This window comes from Ambystoma mexicanum, chromosome 8 (genome assembly GCF_040938575.1).
Source record: "Ambystoma mexicanum isolate Mex_15411 chromosome 8, UKY_AmexF1_1, whole genome shotgun sequence".
Taxonomy (NCBI): domain Eukaryota; kingdom Metazoa; phylum Chordata; class Amphibia; order Caudata; family Ambystomatidae; genus Ambystoma; species Ambystoma mexicanum.
In genome coordinates, this window is record NC_090929.1 from 79,092,415 (window position 1) to 79,112,562 (window position 20,148).

The 20,148-nt window shown below is 52.3% G+C and overlaps 1 protein-coding gene across 7 annotated transcripts in view; it reads right to left on the bottom strand.

Annotated features, from left to right (window-relative positions):
• The window catches only part of RALGDS (ral guanine nucleotide dissociation stimulator), a 553,913-nt gene that overhangs the window by 18,695 nt on the left and 515,070 nt on the right, over positions 1–20,148 (bottom strand). For all 7 annotated transcript variants that reach the window (XM_069609329.1, XM_069609325.1, XM_069609326.1 and 4 more), the window contains exons 2-8: positions 16,898–17,008; positions 10,761–10,954; positions 8,124–8,198; positions 6,114–6,307; positions 5,131–5,252; positions 3,033–3,248; positions 268–371 (exon numbers count right to left, since the gene is read on the bottom strand). In XM_069609329.1, the coding sequence (XP_069465430.1) occupies positions 268–371; positions 3,033–3,248; positions 5,131–5,252; positions 6,114–6,307; positions 8,124–8,198; positions 10,761–10,954; positions 16,898–17,008 (1,016 nt within the window). The remainder of the gene's footprint in view (positions 1–267; positions 372–3,032; positions 3,249–5,130; positions 5,253–6,113; positions 6,308–8,123; positions 8,199–10,760; positions 10,955–16,897; positions 17,009–20,148) is intronic.

Sequence of the window (20,148 nt, forward strand, 5' to 3'; positions counted from 1 at the left end):
TTTAAGACAAATATTACAAGCTCAGTAAATGGAGCTGTACGTCAACTGCGCGATCCATTCTCAAATAGGTTGCTGTGTCCCCCATGTCATGTATGTTGCTGTTAACATGCATGGCATGCGGGACAACACAACCCATTTGTGCAATGCCCGAAGTACAGCCGTTTCCCCTAATCTACTGCCCCCCAAAGCACTGCATGTGTGAGCGCGCAAGAACTGATCCCGCCAGTCCAATCACCCCATCTTGGGAGTGGGGGGGGGGGCACCTACCTGGAGACTTCGTCCCACGTCTTCTTCAGCCGGTGCACCGCATTGCACTGTAGCGCCGAGAGGATCGCCCGCAGCGAGGAGAAGTTCTTTAGGATTCGACACTCCTGAGGGAGAGACAAAAGAGGCGACCCCTTTAAAAAGGCACCCATGTGCTTACTAATACGTGTTGAGGTAAGCGGGGTACAGGGGTCACCTGCCGCCGCCCCCTCATAAAGCGAAGTCATTGCGCGCATGTTTTAATGGGGAGGGAATTACCCCTCAGTGCTATGCACCCCCCACCCCCCCCCATAGAATTTAAGGGGGTGCACATTAACACCCGTTATTTTATTACCTGGGGAAATTAGCTGTGAACTAAAACTCAGTACAATGCCGCTCATGTTGAGGTTCACCTTTCTCCCTATTCTCACACTCCAAGGCCTGGGGGACCAACGTCCCATGTTCTACGCCCTCTCCGTTTGCAGTTGACTAAGCAATACTTGGCCACGTGGTTGCGATTTGCCTAAGAGCACACATTGCGTCAAGTACATTGGCGCCCGAGTCAACAATTCACGGCTCCGCACCCGGGGCTTTACCAGGCGCTAATCTCAGAACCTGTCTGTCCGAATGCAGCCAGGCACACAGGAAGCACATATACTGTGCTCGATTTTAAGGTTAGTAAAGCATCACCATAACAGCCCCTTACCGCCCCCAGGGGTGTTGCTAGGTCTGGGAAAGACCCGGGGCTACGCTGATGTCGGAACTGTCAGGATTTGCGGCTAGCTAGCCTTTTAGTTGTAGCTCTTGAGATTCTATCCGGGGCTACAACCTAAAGACCAGGGGCTATACCCTCCCTTAACCCCCCCCAGCAACGCCTCTGCCACCCCCCCCCCTTTCCATCTGTTTTAACGCGTTCGTTTTTTTCTTGTTTTTTCTGTCTTATAACCCAAGATGCCTCTGGGCGGACGTTGCACTATATAAATGGCTATAACATAATAATACTACAATAACAGGGAAACTGTTGTGGCGTGCATGACGTTGCCGAGAGGATGACAATGATCACAGACTCCATTGCCACAATGTGATGGAAGCGCCTTGCGGGGCACCAGATGGTATCCGCCACCCAACTCAAGCCCCGCCCAACGACCGTAGAACTGCAAACAGGCGTCACCCTTGGAATCCCGACCCAACATGTTGCCGCATTCTAGTGGCAGACATCACCCACAATAACCCCTGGGCTCCATGGAGGCCAGGTCACTCACGTGCACACACACGGCCACGCACACCCCCACAGGCGTCCACTACACTAGCCTGACTGGAGGCACCATTCACTCAAAGACGAGACCCGGGCCTATTGGCTACCAAGCTGTGCACCAACCGCGAGGTTACATCGCTACAGAGTCACACTGTGGGCCATACGCATGAAATGAGTGAAATGAGCGCTTCCTGGCAGATTCCTCAAACTTCCGAGCACAGTAATAAAGAGGGTAAACTCTATTAGAACCCTGGACGGGTGAATAACCCTTTCCCATTGGTCAATTTGCAGCCTATAAGAACCAGCATAGCTGGCAGTTTCATTATAGCCCGCACATTTGCCCTTTGCTTTGTTTAGCTCTGAAAGTTGTGCATTAACAGTGATTGACCCCAATCTAGTTGCCAAAGTGAAAATTACATTTCTCTACGAATACCGTCCTTTTTCGTTAAATAGTGTGTTCGTGAAAAGAATAGCTTACTATAAATAAGCATGACATATTTTTGCCATGCTACTTTTCATGTTTCTTTTAAACTTAAATATTCCACAAGGAACATTTAAGTCCCCAAAAAACTAATATAATAATTAAAAAACATTTTTAACTTTTTTCTCTTTGGCCATGGGTTCCAATAGCTTTTTCTAATGTTATTTTTCAAGTTTTTTTTAAAACTTAAATATTCCATAGGTAATATTCAAGGCCCCCAAAAACCAAGGTAATAATAAACAAATTATATTTTTTAATGAACTTCCCTCTCTTTGCCCATGGGTTCCAATAGCTTTGACCTTGCCCTCGGGCTGTCCCGTCATTATGGGTCCTCATACCTCGTTTAAAGTCCTTTGAACGCCCGGTACGGCCCTCGGGCGAGGTCTAGAAAGCTATATTGAATTGCTCTCAAGTTATATGAACCACTGAAAGGCTGATCACATCTCGGAGGCGAGAGCTTAACTCACTGAGCGTGTTCAGCAGATTCTATTTCAAGAAGTAGCAGGGGACTGAGAACTAGGTTTAAAACCTGATCAAGCACCAAATGGCAGGGTTGGCTCTGCCGCAAAACTCCATTGTTAGGGTTTTGGGAGCACCCACGTAGACAACTAGAACAAACTCTGCTACAACATGGCTGTTCTGCTCACACACAAGCATAAAAACATTGGTTAAAACATGTATGCCTCAAACACATAATTAGGGAAATCTCTGTCACAGCATGGACACTATATATGCCTGCCCACAAGTACGATGACCAAAGCAAAATGGCTGCCACACACTCTTCTAGGACAATTTCTGAGCAATGCACGGTTACACAGGAAGGATTTCTTGCAACATGGCTTCCGCACACCTCCAGAAGTAGGACGAGGAATTGCAACATGACAGCACTCATGCTGTCCTCTCAAATTGGTCGACAAGTTACAATAGCACTGCCACACTCATTCACAGGTCAGGCAGACCGTCTTACAACATGGCCGCCATGCACACACAGACTATAGAGGACGATTCACCTGCAAATTTCCAAGAGGTGTACTTTCTAGCCACCAGACTCACCCTGGCCACCTCGATCCACCGCTCCACCACCTTGGCCCGCTGATGAGGCTTCAGGCAGCGGTCACTGAGGCACGAGGCAATGACGCAGTTGGTGACGCTGTTGAACTGGGAGACAGTGGCACGGATAGTGGGGGCCAGATGCTCCTTGCCCTTCTTATCCCGCTGCGACCAGATGCAGCCCAAGCAGTGGTAAGGAACCACCTTCTTGAAGAGGTCCTGGAGGAGAGGAAGATATGATATATGATATGGCATTTATAACACGCCTATACACAAGTGTTTCAAGGCGCGACGAGGCAAGGGAGGGGGAACCGAGGGTAGACAGACAGAGATCCTACTAGACCAGGTGTCATTCAGATCGCGCAGGTGCATGGAAAGGGGGAAGGGGAAAAGTGCAAAGGAGGGGAGTCTGGGGGGGGGGAGTGCAGTACATGGGATAAAGAATAACAATAAGTAAAGTACGGCCAGCTAGTGGCAAGTGCATGGTTAAGTGCAGTCATCCTGTGTCAAGTGCTGGTATTGGGGCTGTAGGGATACAGAGACAGTCACGGGTGCCGGGGGGTGCCAGGAAGGCAGTGCAGGTGTCCAACTGGCAGTGGAGGGGACCTGGGCCAGAGAGCAGAGAGCGGCCAGGTAACCAGTGCAGGTTCAGCCAGGGATTCAGCAAGGGAGAGGAGGAGAAAAAACAGAAGCAAAGAGAAAGGTTTTGAGGTGCTTCCAGAACTGGAAATGGTTCTCCTCAAGTTTCAGTGAGGCAGGGAGACTGTTCCAGAGGGAGGCCCCAGCTGAAGCAAGATATCTACCACCAACTCGTTGCTTGGAGAAGCGACTGATCCTGAGGGAGTTGGAGGCAGATGAGCGAAGAGCTTGAGAAGGAAGATATTTAGGAAGAGAGTTGAAGGTAGAGAGGCCCCAGCCCCCAGAAGGCCTTGTGGACAATGCAGAGGGTTTTGAATGTATTCATCGCAGCCACTGGGAGTCAGTGAAGAGATTTCAGTCCTGGAGAGATACGATCCCTGGGCTTGAGGCCAAGGACAAGTCTCGCAGTCCTGTTTTGGATAAGTTGCAGAGAGATAGGGAAATGTTCTTTCCCCGTGCCAATGCACCCGCTCAGAAGTTGTGTCACTGATACCAGTATAGGGGAGTTCAAGATGGCACCACTCTTCACCCCCGCCTCCAGCTAGGTCTTAAAAAGGCACAGGTAATGCAGCTTATTTTCTAAACAAATTGATTACTGGGAGGTACAAAATATCCTCCCGCCCCCAGAGTCCTTCAAGAGAAAACGAGCAGGGAGAGATAGTGAACGAGTGAAAGAGGCATTGAGAAAAGAGTTAAGCGGGGAAAGGAAAGGACATTCATTAAGGAGTATTGCGTAAAGAGGGGAAAGGGCAAAACACGCAGGAGGCGGATGACCAGGCTTTTAAAGGAACCCAGACACTTTGGGGAATCGTACAGCTTTTCATGGGATTTTGTGGCTTCCCAAAGACCTTTCTTTGAAACCTACGAGATGCTCAGCATTGCTCAGAAGCAGGGTTTGAACATCCCAAAATGATGTCAAAACATCAAAGTGAAAGAAAAGACTAATAAACCAACAGAAGAAAACCAAGTAAAACTAAAACTAGAAGAAAGAGTAGCAAGCCACTGATAGAACAGGGGGCGGGGACAGGGAATGCTAATCAAGCCACTGAGAGAACAGGGGTGGGGACACAGAATGCTAATCAAGCCACTGAGAGGACAGGGGGTGGGGACAGGGAATGCTAATCAAGCCACTGAGAGAACAGGGGTGGGGACACAGAATGCTAATCAAGCCACTGAGAGGACAGGGGGTGGGGACAGGAAATGCTAATCGAGCCACTGAGAGGACAGGGGGCAAGGACAGGGAATGCTAATCAAGCCATTGAAAGGACAGGGAACGCTAATCAAGCCACTGAGAGGACACAGAACGCTAATCAAGCCACTGAGAGGACAGGGGGCGGGGACAGGGAATGCTAATCAAGCCACTGAGAGAACAGGGGTGGGGACACAGAATGCTAATCAAGCTACTGAGAGGACAGGGGGCAAGGACAGGGAAAGAAAATCCCAATCAAGAGACACTACGTACCGCATCCATCACCGTAAACTGCTCGGCCACCATCTCTTGGGAGAACTGCAGGAAGTCCCCTGTCCCCTCGCACAGCCCGTTCTCCTCCACAATCCGGATTGTGAAGCTGGAGTGATCCAGAACTGAGGGGAAGAGAGACATATTGGTTCAAGAGGGTGCTAGACTCCCGGTGCATCCAGAACCAGCATGTCCGCCATGCAGCTGCACCTCCAAAGCCAAACATTTCAGTATCTCAAACCACCCCTCCCCACTAGGCCCGACATCCTCCACTCTACCTACTAGCGACCCCTCCCCACTCCGGTCTCAACCTTTTCCGGCGAAACTCCACTACCAGTTCAACCACAAACTGTGCATCACTCTACGTCTACCTCCCTGAACAAATTGTGCTGTCAATGTCCCCTCTTCTGCACTCCCATCCGACATCGCAATATAAACACCCCATCCTGTTCACCTGCAATAATTCCACCTTCTGTACCCCTCACTCTGCATCCGTCAACCTGGACGCACAACCAGTCTTTACACCCCAAATACACCCCACAAACGCACAGCACACCTCCTTACAAACTCCCAACACTGAGGTACCCAGGGCCCCACCTTGTTTGCCTTTCAACAATCCAGGCACTCATCCTTCAAACATGCTGTGTCCCCTCACCCCATGTCCTCGGTCTGCATTACCACAAGCCTTCACCCCTTGGCACCACTATCTGGCACCTATGAATATGCTCAGTTCCCACCCATTCATTGGGTGCTCAGTGCGCCATCCTTGAATTCTAATCTTCACTGCCACTTTTCAGCAACCTTTGGGTCTCCAGATGTTTTGGACTACAACTCCCATCAGCACAAGACAGTATAGTCAGTGGTGAGGTCTCATGGGAGTCATAGTCAAGTTGCAGACCCCTGCTCTAGGCGCTCGGTTCTCCCGTAGGTTGGGCCCCAAGACACCCCACTTAAGGTTTCCCCTACTTGTACCCGCACCCCCTTACCATCCTGGTCTGCCTCAGTCTCCTGTTGCTGCTGGAACTGGGCCACCAAGAGCCGCGCCCGGCGCTCCAGGTCCGAGCCAGGGATATAGTGGTGTACATAAGAGATGAGTTGTTTGAGGCACGAGAAGTCCGGGGGATTTCGGAAGTCCTCCGAGTACTGGTCCAGCCAGGCACCCAGGATGGAGGAGATGGTGCTGTTGAAAGGAACCACAGAAGTCCAGTTATATCACCGACACATGTTTACAGGCCAACTAACCATAGGCACGCGCCCCACAGAAGCACAGACCGAAGAACCAAGCACCCAGGCACAAGCCCCACAGATGCACAGACCGAAGAACCAAGCACCCAGGCACAAGCCCCACAGATGCACAGACCGAAGAACCAAGCACCCAGGCACAAGCCCCACAGATGCTTAGATCGAAGAACCAAGCTCCCAGGCACAAGCCCCACAAATGCACAGACTGAAGAACTAAGGACCCAGATACAATCCCCACAGATGTACTGACCGAATAACCAAGCTCCCAGGCACAAGCCATACAGCTGCACGGACTGAAGAACCAAGCACAAGCCCCACAGATGCAATGACCGAAGAACCAAGCTCCAAGGCACGAGCCCCACAGATGCACGGACTGAAGAACCAAGCCCCCCCCCAGGCACAAGCCCCACAGATGCATGGACTGAAGAACTAAGCTTCCAGGCACGAGCCCCACAGATGCATGGACTGAAGAACCAAGCTCCCAGGCACGAGCCCCACAGATGCATGGACTGAAGAACCAAGCTCCCAGGCACGAGCCCCACAGATGCACTGACCGAAGAACCAAGCTCCCAGGCACGAGCCCCACAGATGCACTGACCGAAGAACCAAGCTCCCAGGCACGAGCCCCACAGATGCACGGACTGAAGAACCAAGCTTCCAGGCACGAGCCCCACAGATGCATGGACTGAAGAACCAAGCTTCCAGGCACGAGCCCCACGGATGCATGGACTGAAGAACCAAGCTTCCAGGCACGAGCCCCACAGATGCACGGACTGAAGAACAAAGCTCCCAGGCATGAGCCCCACAGATGCACTGACTGAAGAACGATGCTCCCAGGCACAAGCCCCACAGATGCACTGACCGAAGAACCAAGCTCCCAGGCACGAGCCCCACAGATGCACTGACCGAAGAACCAAGCTCCCAGGCACGAGCCCCAAAGATGCACTGACCGAAGAACCAAGCTTCCAGGCACGAGCCCCACAGATGCACTGACCGAAGAACCAAGCTTCCAGGCACGAGCCCCACAGATGCACGGACTGAAGAACAAAGCTCCCAGGCACGAGCCCCACAGATGCACTGACTGAAGAACGATGCTCCCAGGCACGAGCCCCGAGGATGCAATGACAGAAGAACCAAGCTCCTATGCACGAGCCCCGAGGATGCAATGACGTAAGAACCAAGCTCCCATGCACGAGCGCCGAGGATGCAATGACAAAAGAACCAAGCTCCCAGGCACGGACCCCACAGATGCATGGACTGGAGAACCAAGTTCCCAGGCAGGAACCCCACAGATGAAATTACTGAAGAAACAAGAACCCAGGCATAAGCCCCACAAATGCACAGACTGAAGAACCAAGGACCCAGATACAAGCCCCACAGATGCACCAAACTTCCAGGCACAATCTCCATAAAGGCACTGACCGAATAACCAACCTCCCTCTAACGAGCCCCACAGATGCACAGACCGAAGAACCAAGCTCCCAGGCACGAGCCCCACAAATGCATGGACTGAAGAACCAAGCTCCCAGGCACGAGCCTCACAGATGCACGGACTGAAGAACCAAGCCCCCAGGCACGAGCCCCACAGATGCACTGACCGAAGAACCAAGCCCCCAGGCACGAGCCCCACAGATGCACGGACTGAAGAACCAAGCTCCCAGGCACGAGCCCCACAGAAGCACTGAACCAAAGAACCAAGCTTCCCCGCTGGGCCTTCTTACCACCCCAATGCTCCTGGGGGTCCATCCACTTACTTCTTGAGCTCCAATCGGTCCTCCACTGTGTGCCGCGAGTGATCTCCATTTGCATGAGCGTGGAATCGCCCATACCTGGCAGGGGAGGAAAGGAAAGAGGTGGCATTAGACTGGAGGCAAGGTAGATTTATCCAAAACATACATAAAACAGAAAATACAAGAGTATTGTGGCCATACGCAGAGGCCAAGAAACCAGAGAGTCAAATGGGAGCCCAATACACGCCCTGCGGCAGTCGTTAAGCGTTTATCAATTTGAAATTCCATTCAGAATCCAGCAATTCCAACCCACCGAAGGAACAGTAATGCTGGCGAGAGGAATATGTTGATGGTTTTAAGTGCAGACCTAGCTCGAGAGCAGCGGGGCGCTGTGCAAGGTTGGGTAGCCAGCATTGGGATTGGTCCATGGTCAGGTGCTGGAAGCGGATGCAGAGACCGTCTGGGCATTCTGCGTCAACACTGGGATCGAGTTTTAGTGGGTGGGGAAGTGGCACGGGGTGTGGCACGGGGAGGATTGTTTGTGGGTCCTCCCTTTACAGAATAGGTGTAAATCGGGATGCGGCATAAACAACAGTGACAGAAAGTGGGAAAAGGGTGAAAGGCTTGGAAAAGGACCAGGGAGGAGCAAGAGAGGGGTTCTGAAGGGTTGGAGACAGGGCCATGGGGTGAACCCAATACGCGATATTAAAAGGGCTAACAAAAAGAAATTCGTTAAAAAATGAAAAAAGTTTGTAGGGCAAATGCGGACCATCCTCATTTAAGGGCAGCTGGAACGTAAGACCTACAACCACTCTTAAATCGACTATAAATTGTGGAGTGTAAGACATTGGTCCTCGATGAGGTCAGTATAATGCACGGGGGGGGGTAAGGGGGTGGGGCAATCCAGCAATTCCAACCCAGCGAAGGAAGCCCAGTGACTGCAAATACAGACGTGGACCACAGAAACTTAAGATTGTCTCCCAATTGTGAGGGGCGCCACGGACTATGTTAAAAAAAAAAGGGGGTGTATTTTTTTTGGGTACTCATTTTCTGTAGTGAAACCTGAAACAAATAAAAGGGGTCCTCAGGTCCAGCATACCCCGCCCCACGCAAACCCAGAAGCTAATGTCAGAAAGCAGGAGAAACACCCTGGGGCGCGCGCTCGGCGGCAAGTCTCTGCGCATGCGTAAACGGTGCACGAGACAGCGCCGAAGGCTAGCACGGTCGCCATGTTGTGCTAGTTGCTATGCGCGTTGCACAGTGACGTCTGCTCTGGCAGATCGGCTTTCCAAGAGCTCGAGAAGGTGTGCTGGAGGCCTCAGGCACTGGTTCACTCCACACAGGCCCACTGTAAGGGGGTGTACCCCCGACACAGGACACCCAGAGCGACAATGCTGCCGAGGAAGAAAGCTGTGGGCCAGTGTGTCATGTGTCCCCTGGAGGCCATCTCACACGCACGCAGGACACAGACGAACAGGGTGTTGTGTTCCACTTACCTCAGCACCCAGCACTGCACGTCACCACATGCGGCGGCCTCAAAGCCATACAATGCCCGGCATGAACATGCCACATCACAGGCATCGGGTCCCACCCACATCTCGCCACCCTTCCTGCCTCAAAACCACCCACTGCCCACCACATGTGTCCTCAAACCCACCCAGTGCATCCCATCACATCACCACACCTGGTCCCACTTAACATCTCACCCCATGCTGCTTTAAAGCCCACCACCCATAAGCCAGTAAGATAGCTCAGTGGGATGCGCACTCGCTGCTGCAATGTGTGTGATCTGCAGATTCAAATCCCAGGAAGGCCAAGTCAGCCTTTCATCATTCCGATAAAGGAGTGCCCACTAGTTTGGGTGGGTGATAATTGTAAGTAAAATGTTCAATGTACAGCGCTTTGGGGAAAACACTGTATACATAGCAAATCATTATCCAACACTATTAACACACCAGAAATTCAAGCGGCCCACAACTCTTCACACCAGTCTCCTTCTGGCACACAAACCACTGACTTCTCCAGAACAACCTCCACCCGCCACACAACATACCCACCTTGTGCCCCACCCAACACTGTGCCCATCGCCATTCCCAGCACACACACCAACCTGCTACATCACAACCACACATCCCTTCACATCTAACACCAAACGTGCCCCGCCTTACACATGTGGTGTTTGGTGCTGCATGTCTCGGTTGTAAGACCTCTCAGGAGAATGTGTGGGGCGCTGATGGCAGGAGGGGCGGAGGGTGATGGGAGAAGGGGCGGGTCTATTGGAAAGATAACAAGACAGTGGTGGGAGATGAATGGAAGTTCCATTGAAATGTCACTGAGTGAGCAGCGAGTCAGACTCCACTGTTATTAAAGGTTTGCAAAAAACAAAAATAAAGTTTTTTTTTTAAAAAAACTCTTTGGGAATCAGCAAGTGGCCCAAGAAAGGGCACACCACAAAAACACAATAGAAGATAAAACAATGTGGCCTTGCAAATTAAGTGAGCTATGATAAAACAAAAGCACTACAAATCGAAAGGAGGAAAAAAACAATCAAGAAAAAAAGAAGACAGAAAAAACACAGTGGGGAGAAGTAACTGAGGTTAGGGTCCTATGAGGAAACGGATTGTGGGGACGCCCCCCACCCCCGGTGGCGCACCCAATCACCTGTTGAGGAGCAGGTCCAGCACTTGCTTAGTGGTCGCGAAGGCCCGGTACGTGCACAGGAAGATGGTGACGTAGGTGGAGTCGTTGCCCTTGAAGGCCTGCACCAAGTACTCCACCAGCTTCTCCAACGTGCCCGCCTTGACCGTCCGCACTTTGCACGTCTCGTAAAGGTTCAAGGCAGACTCGTTCTCAAACTAGAAGAGAAAAAACATCATAAATGGTGGTCAAACCAGGAGACAAGGTAAAAGCGAGGAGCGGCGGTAGCGGGCAGGCCCAAGTAGATCAGCCAGGAACGAACAGTGAACCCAAGTACAATTATGACCCATGATGTAGACAAAAAAAAAAAAAATACAAGGAGACGGACTAAGGATACCCAAAGTAGAATGGCTGGCCCAAGAACAACTGCGTACCGAAGGGAGAGGGCCAACCAAAGCACCTGAAAGGTGAGCAGACAGTAAATCGACAGACTATGGAAGAATGGTAGTACAAAAAGAGGGCCGCAAAAAGCCAAAAGGCAAGCCAAAATACAATGGCAGCCCAAAGTGCAACTAATCCCCAAAGAAGGGCACACCAACCCCATGTGAACGGGAGGGGTGGAGCCGCCAAAGACATAGCTAGTACGGCAGAAGGGAGAGGAACGGGTGCTCCACCGCCCAGTGTCATGTGGTGTCCCCCAGGTCTCTATCCTCTTCCCATTAGTCTTCAGTTTATACACAGACCCTCTAGGATCCCTCCTGCACAGCCAGGCACGCAAGTGCACCAATATATTGTCGGCCCCCAGGGAGATCCTAGCGCGAGTTGTGCACAGGCTCCCTCACTTCAGGGGCCACTTCCTAAACAGCCAAACCTGTACACCCAGCACATAAGCAAAGGTCAACCCAACGAAAACAGTTCGTCCTACTAGGCCACCTCAAGTTGGCGAAACGTCAGGCAGTTAGAAGTGTTCTCTCATCGACTGGACCCATCACGAAAATCACTCTGGTTCATGAATTGTTTTGCAGAAGGCCAATTATTAACCCAGAAAAATATATATATCTCAGACCGCCTGTTGCCAACTACCTCTGCTCTGGAACAGCAAGCCTTTCCCTCCCTCCTTCTGACTTCTGGGCCACTGTGCAGGCCCTGGTAATTTCACACCTGGACAGTGGCAATGCCAGCCTCTCTGCAGTTGCCACCTCACACCACAAAAGCAGGGTCAGTGCACTTAATCGCCAGAACCAAAAGAAAACGTGAGCGCATCCCTTCAGACCTAAGAAATGTATACTGGCTGCACTTTCCAGCAAAACGCTTCAATTCTGGTGACTTGCACCAATCCGGGAGCCTCGTAATCCCCAGGCTGGAGACCAAGTTAGGCCGCAGCATAAAAACCAGAAAAGGCACATTATTAGGTCATGCCCCAACCAGCAGGGGGCAACATTTCAGGCCAGGGCTAACGGCTTTGCGCTTTGAGGAATAACTAAAAGAACTGACAAATCCTACGGGCCCCCCACTCTCCCCCCCACGGAAGACCCATCCCCAGATCTACGATAGAGGCCTTACCACACACCCCATATCCTGAATGTACAACTTCTGCAACTTTTCCCTCACTGCACGGTTCTGGGTTGCTCCCCAGCTGGATGTGAGCTACATTAAACCACATGCATACACCATGCACCTTCCTTGCTGTTGAGCAGTGGGGCCGAAGGGGGCACAGGCCGCCCTCTGAAATCCTGTGCCCCGGCTACCTGGGCTACTCTCTCTGAAGTGCTGCCAGCCTGCCTGTCGTACGGCCCGCCCGCACGACACAGGGCCGCAATACTGCAACCAGGGCTGGCTATGGTACGCCAATTGCAGTGAAGAGCCCACCATAAAGGTGCCCGCAGGACAGCGGCACAGGGGTGATGGTCAGCAGTCAGAGTCCCGGGCTTGCCATTGCTACTAGATGCGCAGCTAGGTGCAAAGCCAAGCCCTGCCCGAGGGAGGGAGGGCACAATGAAAAAAAGACCACAATTTGAATTTCAACGAGCGGGCCGGTCCAGCCACCCCTTGCTGAAATTCAAATAGGGGTCTTGACGGGTAGCTCGCCCTGACAAGTGTTTCCCAGCTAAGCCCCAGCTTCGCAGAGGGAAGCAAGGGGCTCAGTGATCTAATCTGCTCTCCTCTTTTCCCCAGCCGACACTCGCGCATTTGCAGGCATTTTGCTCAGCCAGTTTCTTTGTTCTGGCCTAAAAGGGACACACTGCCCTCAAGACATCAGAGTGGCTCCAGCTCTGCAGAAACACTGCTTTTAAAGGATCATATCTTTTTGCTGGTTGACCGCTGTTCTAGCGCACACACTGACAGACACTGTGCTCCTCTAGTTCACATGCCCGCCTGGATATTCTCAGTGATCTTGCGCATTTGCACTATAAAATGTCTACACAAAGACACTGCTGAGAAAGGAACCCACAGCCCCAGTAGCGATCTGCACCGACCTTCCAGAAAAGCACCTGCAGCCAGATGCGAGATGCACAAAAAGGCATCGCGAGCCGTGGGCATTAATGGCACACTTGTGAAAGGCCGCCTACAGCAGATGCGATCGGGACCCAATATGGACTCTATCATTTCAAAGTGTATAAAATGGCAGATGTCCATTACCAGCCAATGACAGAAGGCAACATCTGAACAAATTGCCCATGAAGGCCCGAAACCTGGAGTGAATTTAACTGGTGTCGTGTGTGCTTTTAGAATAAAAATGTCCCTTTGCTTAACAAGAAAATCTTAAAAACGTCTTTTCCAAAAGAATGGTCTCTTAAATGGGCCTTCATTGGTAAATTGCTCCCACTCCCCCAGCAGAGTCTGCGGCTGGGAGGGGGTATTGGTCTTTAGAGAGTCGGGGGTAGGGCTCAATATCTACATAGGATGAGACAATATGGTTAGCAAGATATGGGCTACATTACTCCCTGTAAGCGTATTTCTGATGCTTGTATCTGCTTAGATTCACATACCATGCATACCTGCCTCGGGCCACTTTGGACTACTTTGTGTCAATTTGGGAAAAGCATACACATTGCCCTTTTATAAGCAGTCCCCTACTTTTGTCTGTGGCCCCCTCTGTGCCCCTCCAAATTTGATTCCTGGATACCCCACTGCTGTTGCAACTCACGCTAAAGATCTGCCCCACCAGCTCCAATAAAGATCCCAATGCGACTGGCCACAACCCTGAAAGCAATCAGAAACCCACCAGGAAAACACCAAACAGGAGACTGGGAATCGCAGCAGAGTTACTGCATCAGGGTAGACTACTGCTAGCGTACAGCACGGGGCGATTCCAGTCTCCTCTGAACTGGTCCCAGTCCTGCTACTAGGAGAGACCACCCTCTGCCAACCAGAAGAGTAGACTCCTGCTAGCGTACAGAAGGCGGCGGTTCCAGTCTGCTATGAACCGGTCCCAGTCCTGCCACTAGGAGAGACCACCCTCTGCTAACCAGAAGAGTAGACTCCTGCTAGCGTACAGAAGGCGGCGGTTCCAGTCTGCTATGAACCGGTCCCAGTCCTGCCACTAGGAGAGACCACCCTCTGCTAACCAGAAGAGTAGACTCCTGCTAGCGTACAGCAGGGGGCGATTCCAGTCTCCTCTGAACTGGTCCCAGTCCTGCTAATAGGAGAGACCACCCTCTGCCAACAAGTAGAGTAGACTCCTGCCTGCTTCCAGCAGGGGGCGGTTCCAGTCTGCTCTGAACTGGTTATAGAGAGGCCACCCTCTGCCACCCCGCCCATAAAAGAGCAATGTGTTCCATAGCACACATTCAACATAGCGCGCCACCATATGCAGTGTTATTAACCCATAGAAATGCTTACAGTCTGTTCCTTGTAAAGTTCGGTTAGCTCACCCCCATCAACACCAACCACCCCACACCCCCACCCCCGCAAGCAAACGGGGGCGATTTGGTGCCCTGCAAAGAATCTCTCGCTCCGACCCTCAAAGGGTAAATACATTTCTTGAAATCAGCTTCTTTTGGTACACATTTGCCCACAGGTGGCAGAAAACGGAGAAAGCCAGCGTCGAAATAAAAAAAAAAAAAGGAGTCTGGGGACTTGGGGGTTGCAGCTGGAAAACCATCCACCGCCCTCCCCCCCACCCTCCTTCTCCACTTCCCTTTAATTCTTGTGCCAACCTCAACACTGCACTTCCTGCTCTGTGCCCCAAAGAGACCCAGGGGTCTGAAGCTGGCAGAGAACCCAGGGCTGTTTCCGCACATCTGGGTGGAAGGGCGGGCGCAGGGTTGTGGAGGAATTCTGCAAGGCTAGAGAACTCTATACGCTCAGCATTTTAAGGACAAGCTTGAAGCCATTTAAAACACCCCCCTCCCTTTGCAAACTTCTGTAGTCGGCCTAAGAGCAGTCGAGCCCAGTTCACAACGAGCGTCATACCTCGACCTCCAATGCGCCACATCTTACCTTTACCGCCTTCCCAACCTCATGCCTCGACCTCTAATGCGCCACATCTTACCTTTCCCGCCTTCCCAACCCCATGCCTCGACCTCCAATGCGCCACATCTTACCTTTCCCGCCTTCCCAACCTCATGCCTCGACCTCCAATGCGCCACATCTTACCTTTCCCGCCTTCCCAACCCCATGCCTCGACCTCCAATGCGCCACATCTTACCTTTCCCGCCTTCCCAACCTCATGCCTCGACCTCCAATGCGCCACATCTTACCTTTCCCGCCTTCCCAACCCCATGCCTCGACCTCCAATGTGCCACATCTTACCTCCCCCCCCCCCCTTCCCAACCCATGCCTCGACCTCCAATGCGCCACATCTTACCTTTCCCGCCTTCCCAACCCCATGCCTCGACCTCCAATGTGCCACATCTTACCTTTCCCGCCTTCCCAACCCCATGCCTCGACCTCCAATGCGCCACATCTTACCTCTCCCGCCTTCCCAACCCCATGCATCGACCTCCAATGCGCCACATCTTACCTGTCACACCTTCCCAACCCCCATGCCTTGCCTTGCTTCTGCCTCTAGCCAGTGGTGCCCCATCTTTGCCCAGCTATCAATGCCTCCCCCCTTACCTCACCCCTAGTCATCACTAACCCCCCTTCCCCACCCTGTTACTCCAGCCATAAACCACTGTCGCTACACTCATTGGCATTGAAGAACTACATGTGCGCCACCACCCCAGCCAGCCCTGCCCCCTGGTAACAACCACAGAACCTTCACCATCCCTGCATTTTAGTACCAACCATAGCGCCTACATTTCTTATTCCATGGCACTGCATCAGTTTTCACTCCTAGGCCTTGTGACAGCCCCCACCCTTCCCCCTCTCAGTTCAGAACTGTGGGTTAACCTCCCCACCCCCCCCCCCCACTCCTTGCTGCCCTTCATACCCAGAGTACTACTACCAATTCTGGCCCATAACTCATCGCAGCTCCTTGTTGTACATCTACCCAACGTTGCCTTCGTCTTAAACCCCATCCATTGCCATCTCCTAATGTCGCACCAGCAGACTACCCGCTCTTAGCCCCAAGCAGCGGGCGATGGTTGGGGTTAGACAAGCTGGTGGTGCTGCCTTGTGCCTCAAGCCGCCGCCAACACTGCTGCCAAGAGCCGTATCCAGAGACACTGATGATCTTTGAAGTACAGTATTGCTCTCCCATGTCATACCCCCATCCAATGCTTGCCATGCTGTACCGCCACCCAATGCTGTGCCATCCTGTACCCTACCCAATGCTGTGCTGTATCGCCATCCAATGCTGTTGTATGCTGTATCACCACCCAATGCTGTGCCATGCTGTACCCCCAATGCTGTGCCATGCTGCACCCCATCCAATGTGCCATGCTGTAGCACCATCCAATGCTGTGCCATCCTGTACAACAACCAATGCTGTGCTATGCTGTACCGCCATCCAATGCTGTGCCATGCTGTACCACCATCCAATGCTGTGCCATGCTGTATCCCACCCAATGCTGTGCCATGCTGTTTCGCCATCCAATGCTGTGCCATGCTGTACCACACCAATGCTGTGCTGTATCGCCATCCAATGCTGTGCCATGCTGTATCCCACCCAATGCTGTGCCATGCTGTATCGCCACCCAATGCTGTGCCATGCTGTACCGCCACCCAATGCTGTGCCATGCTGTATCACCATCCAACGGTGAATCGTTCCTTACCCCGAGCCACCGCTGACCCTTGGTGGCCGTGTGGTGAAGCTGCACCTTGCGGAGCGATATGCTATACACGACGCCATCTTCTGCTTCTTCCCCGATCTCCTGGGTGGAGCTCTGCATATAAGAGAAAGTGCACATGAGCACAAAGAAAGGACTTGCATAGTGAGCAACAAGAGAAGAGCACTGATTGGACATACACAGGCTGGGTGCAAGAGTGGGACACATACCAGGGGCAAGGACAGAATATTCGTAATACTGAGAGGAAGCTGTCCCTTTAGCCGCAAGCCACCTACCACGGCACGTTGGTCTCTAGATTGGCCAAGACCAACAGTTAAGACAGACCTCAGCCACACACCCCGAAAAACTGACACAGTGTCGGCACGCCTGTGCCCAACAAGTCACACTTGAGAAATACTTTAAAACTCGCAATCATTCAAAATAAGTTTTCTCCCAAAGTGTTAGAAACCGAAATGTTGTGCTTTTGCATTGCCCTGGAAATTTGAATGCTTACTTTTGTGGCATCATAATACTGCGACACTCCCCAGTTACAATATTATAGCGTTAGTACCGCAAGCTATACCGGGGGATGGGGGGGGCTAAACGGATCAGGAGCCCAAGTTCAACCCGTGGAGCACGTCACTAACACTATTAGCACCCCGGGTTACCAAAGCGGTGTTTGGGTGTTAAAAGGAGTCCATGATCGGTGGAACCCGATTGGCTGCTTCACCACCTCCCCCACACCCCAGGTGCCAACCATAAAAAGTATGCACAGCAATATGTAAATGCTATATATCTGCGCGCGTACCCTACTATGGTTTGGGTACTTTTCAAGCCATCTTTTATAAACCATAGAAATATGTAACATTTCTATATTTATTAAAGATGGCTTGCATGCTACACAACGCATACAAACATAAATGCTTACATGCATTTATATATTTGCGCACTTTTCAGGCCACGCCCATCCTGAAAGCCACGCCCCCAGAGGGCCCAGAGGGTAGTTAGCAAGTGGGAGCTTGTGCAGTGACCCAATCATGTCCATGCGTAAACATTGTGCGCTTTACCGGCGTGGGGCGTTTCAGCGTCATTGTTTTGAGAAGGGATGGGGGGGTGGTGGGGGGGGATCAGTTACGGTAGGAGGCTGAAAGGCCATTTGGTAGTTTATATAGTGTCCGGCCAAGACGATCCCCCATGCACTTCACCCATAGGCGAGTTAGGATTATCACAGAGTAGGGTGACCCGGCGTCCCAGTTTTGGGGGGACTGTCCTGGTATTGGGCGCTCTGTGCCATGTAAACAATACCCCCTTATTTGCGGTCCTTTACACCTGCTCAAATGCACGCACGGCGTACACGACTGGCTGCAAATCAGGAAAACGTGGCGTACCCAGAAAACCACCCACATACCCTCGATAAAGCCAAAACACTGTGCAGAAGTGCTTTGCTTTAAGAACACTGCTCATTGCAAAAAAACAACAACAAAAAAAAAAGGCCTGTCGCAAGAAAGCAGGAACGGTGTGGGATTCGCTTTCCAGAGCCAGCCACGTTATGCCACTTCCATCAGGTAATAATGTCCCCATACATGTCGTCGGCGACATTGTATATGGTGACATGATGTATGGGGATGGGTTGCGGGGATGTCCCCTGCACCCCTTGTAAAAAATTCAGGGGGTGCTTCCAGAGGGGATGGGGGTGTCCCCCGCATGGTCAATGTAATAATGTCTCTGCAAAAAACGGCGACATTTTTGTCAGGAGACATTTTTGCGGGGATATTATTACACGGAACTGGAGGGCGGGGTTGATTTCAAAGTTAGGTGTGATGTCACAGTTTCCAAAAATTGACAGAAGCGCACCAAAAATACGTCAATATGTAATATGGACTGGCTATTGAGGAATCATGGGGGAGGTCGACGTGTGTAGACTCGTTTACGGTGTCTATGCACACTTGGGTGTGTGCGCAATAACACACTCGTTGTCTGAAAGGCGCTTGTTCGCAGCCTCGTTACATTAAGACATCCGTTCATTTCAAGGCACTGGCCAATGGCAGGGCAGCCTCGTGTGGCCTGGGTGACGCACGTGCCGGGGGGGCTAAAATGTCACCTGCTGACAAAGTGTACAAGGATCCTTTGAAAAGGTCGTGCACCAGCTAAATAACGACAGGAGTCGTGGACGCCGCACCCTGTGGCACACAAGGTGCCGGAGGGCCGGATCTCCACAGAGGGTGCACCCAATACCAGCGCCGGCACGCGGCCGCTGAGCCAATAAATCCGGGGGGGGTGGGGGGGGGGCACTCGCCGGCATATGGAGAGGAGTAATTGGCCGCTTACGGGCTAAAGCGATTACGGGTTTAGGCGGGCTTTGCGGATGTACGAGCCAGCCTCTACCACTCCGGGCCTTTATACACACAAACACACTCTGCCCGATCGCCTGTGCACCCACCACCTAGGCCATGCGTCTTCCAACCACACAGGCACACGTGCACATGGCAGACCCGCAAACGGGGATAAATATGAGAGCAGGGCTTGCCAGGTCGCCCAGACTGAGCTATTCCTGTGCGTGTGCAACACAGAGGGGCACTACAAGCACCACAATGCACCGGGGCTGGGGATTGGCTCTTGTATTGCAGGGGAATAACTGGTGTACATTAAGGCAGATAATCAAAACCGAGCCAGGGCTCAGTACCGTCACCCCCCCCCCGCCCCCTCCACACACATATCCGCAGCCCCCACTCCCCTTCGCCCCCCCCCCGCCCATTCATAGGGGCTATACAACACTGGCTTTGCAAGCTTCCATGGAGATTCGATGGAGCTCAACATTTGGCACTAAGTGAGGGGTAGAGGAGGGTGCACCGAGGGTGGGGTAGAGAGGGTGCACCGCATGAGGGGCAGAGGAGGGTGCACCAAGTGAGGGGCAGAGAGGGTGCGTTGAGGTAGAGGAGGGTGCACCGAGTGAGGGGTAGAGGAGGGTGCATTGAGGTAGAGGAGGGTGCATCAAGTGAGGGGTATTGGAGGGTCATCGAGTGAGGGGTATTGGAGGGTGCACCGAGTGAGGGGTAGAGGAGGGTGCACCGAGTGAGGGGTAGAGGAGGGTGCACCGAGTGAGGGGTAGAGGAGGGTGCACCGAGTGAGGGGTAGAGGAGGGTGCACCGAGTGAGGGGTAGAGGAGGGTGCACCGAGGTAGAGGAGGGTGCATCAAGTGAGGGATGGAGGAGGGTGCATGGAGGTAGAGGAGGGAGCATGGAGTGAGGGGTAGCGGA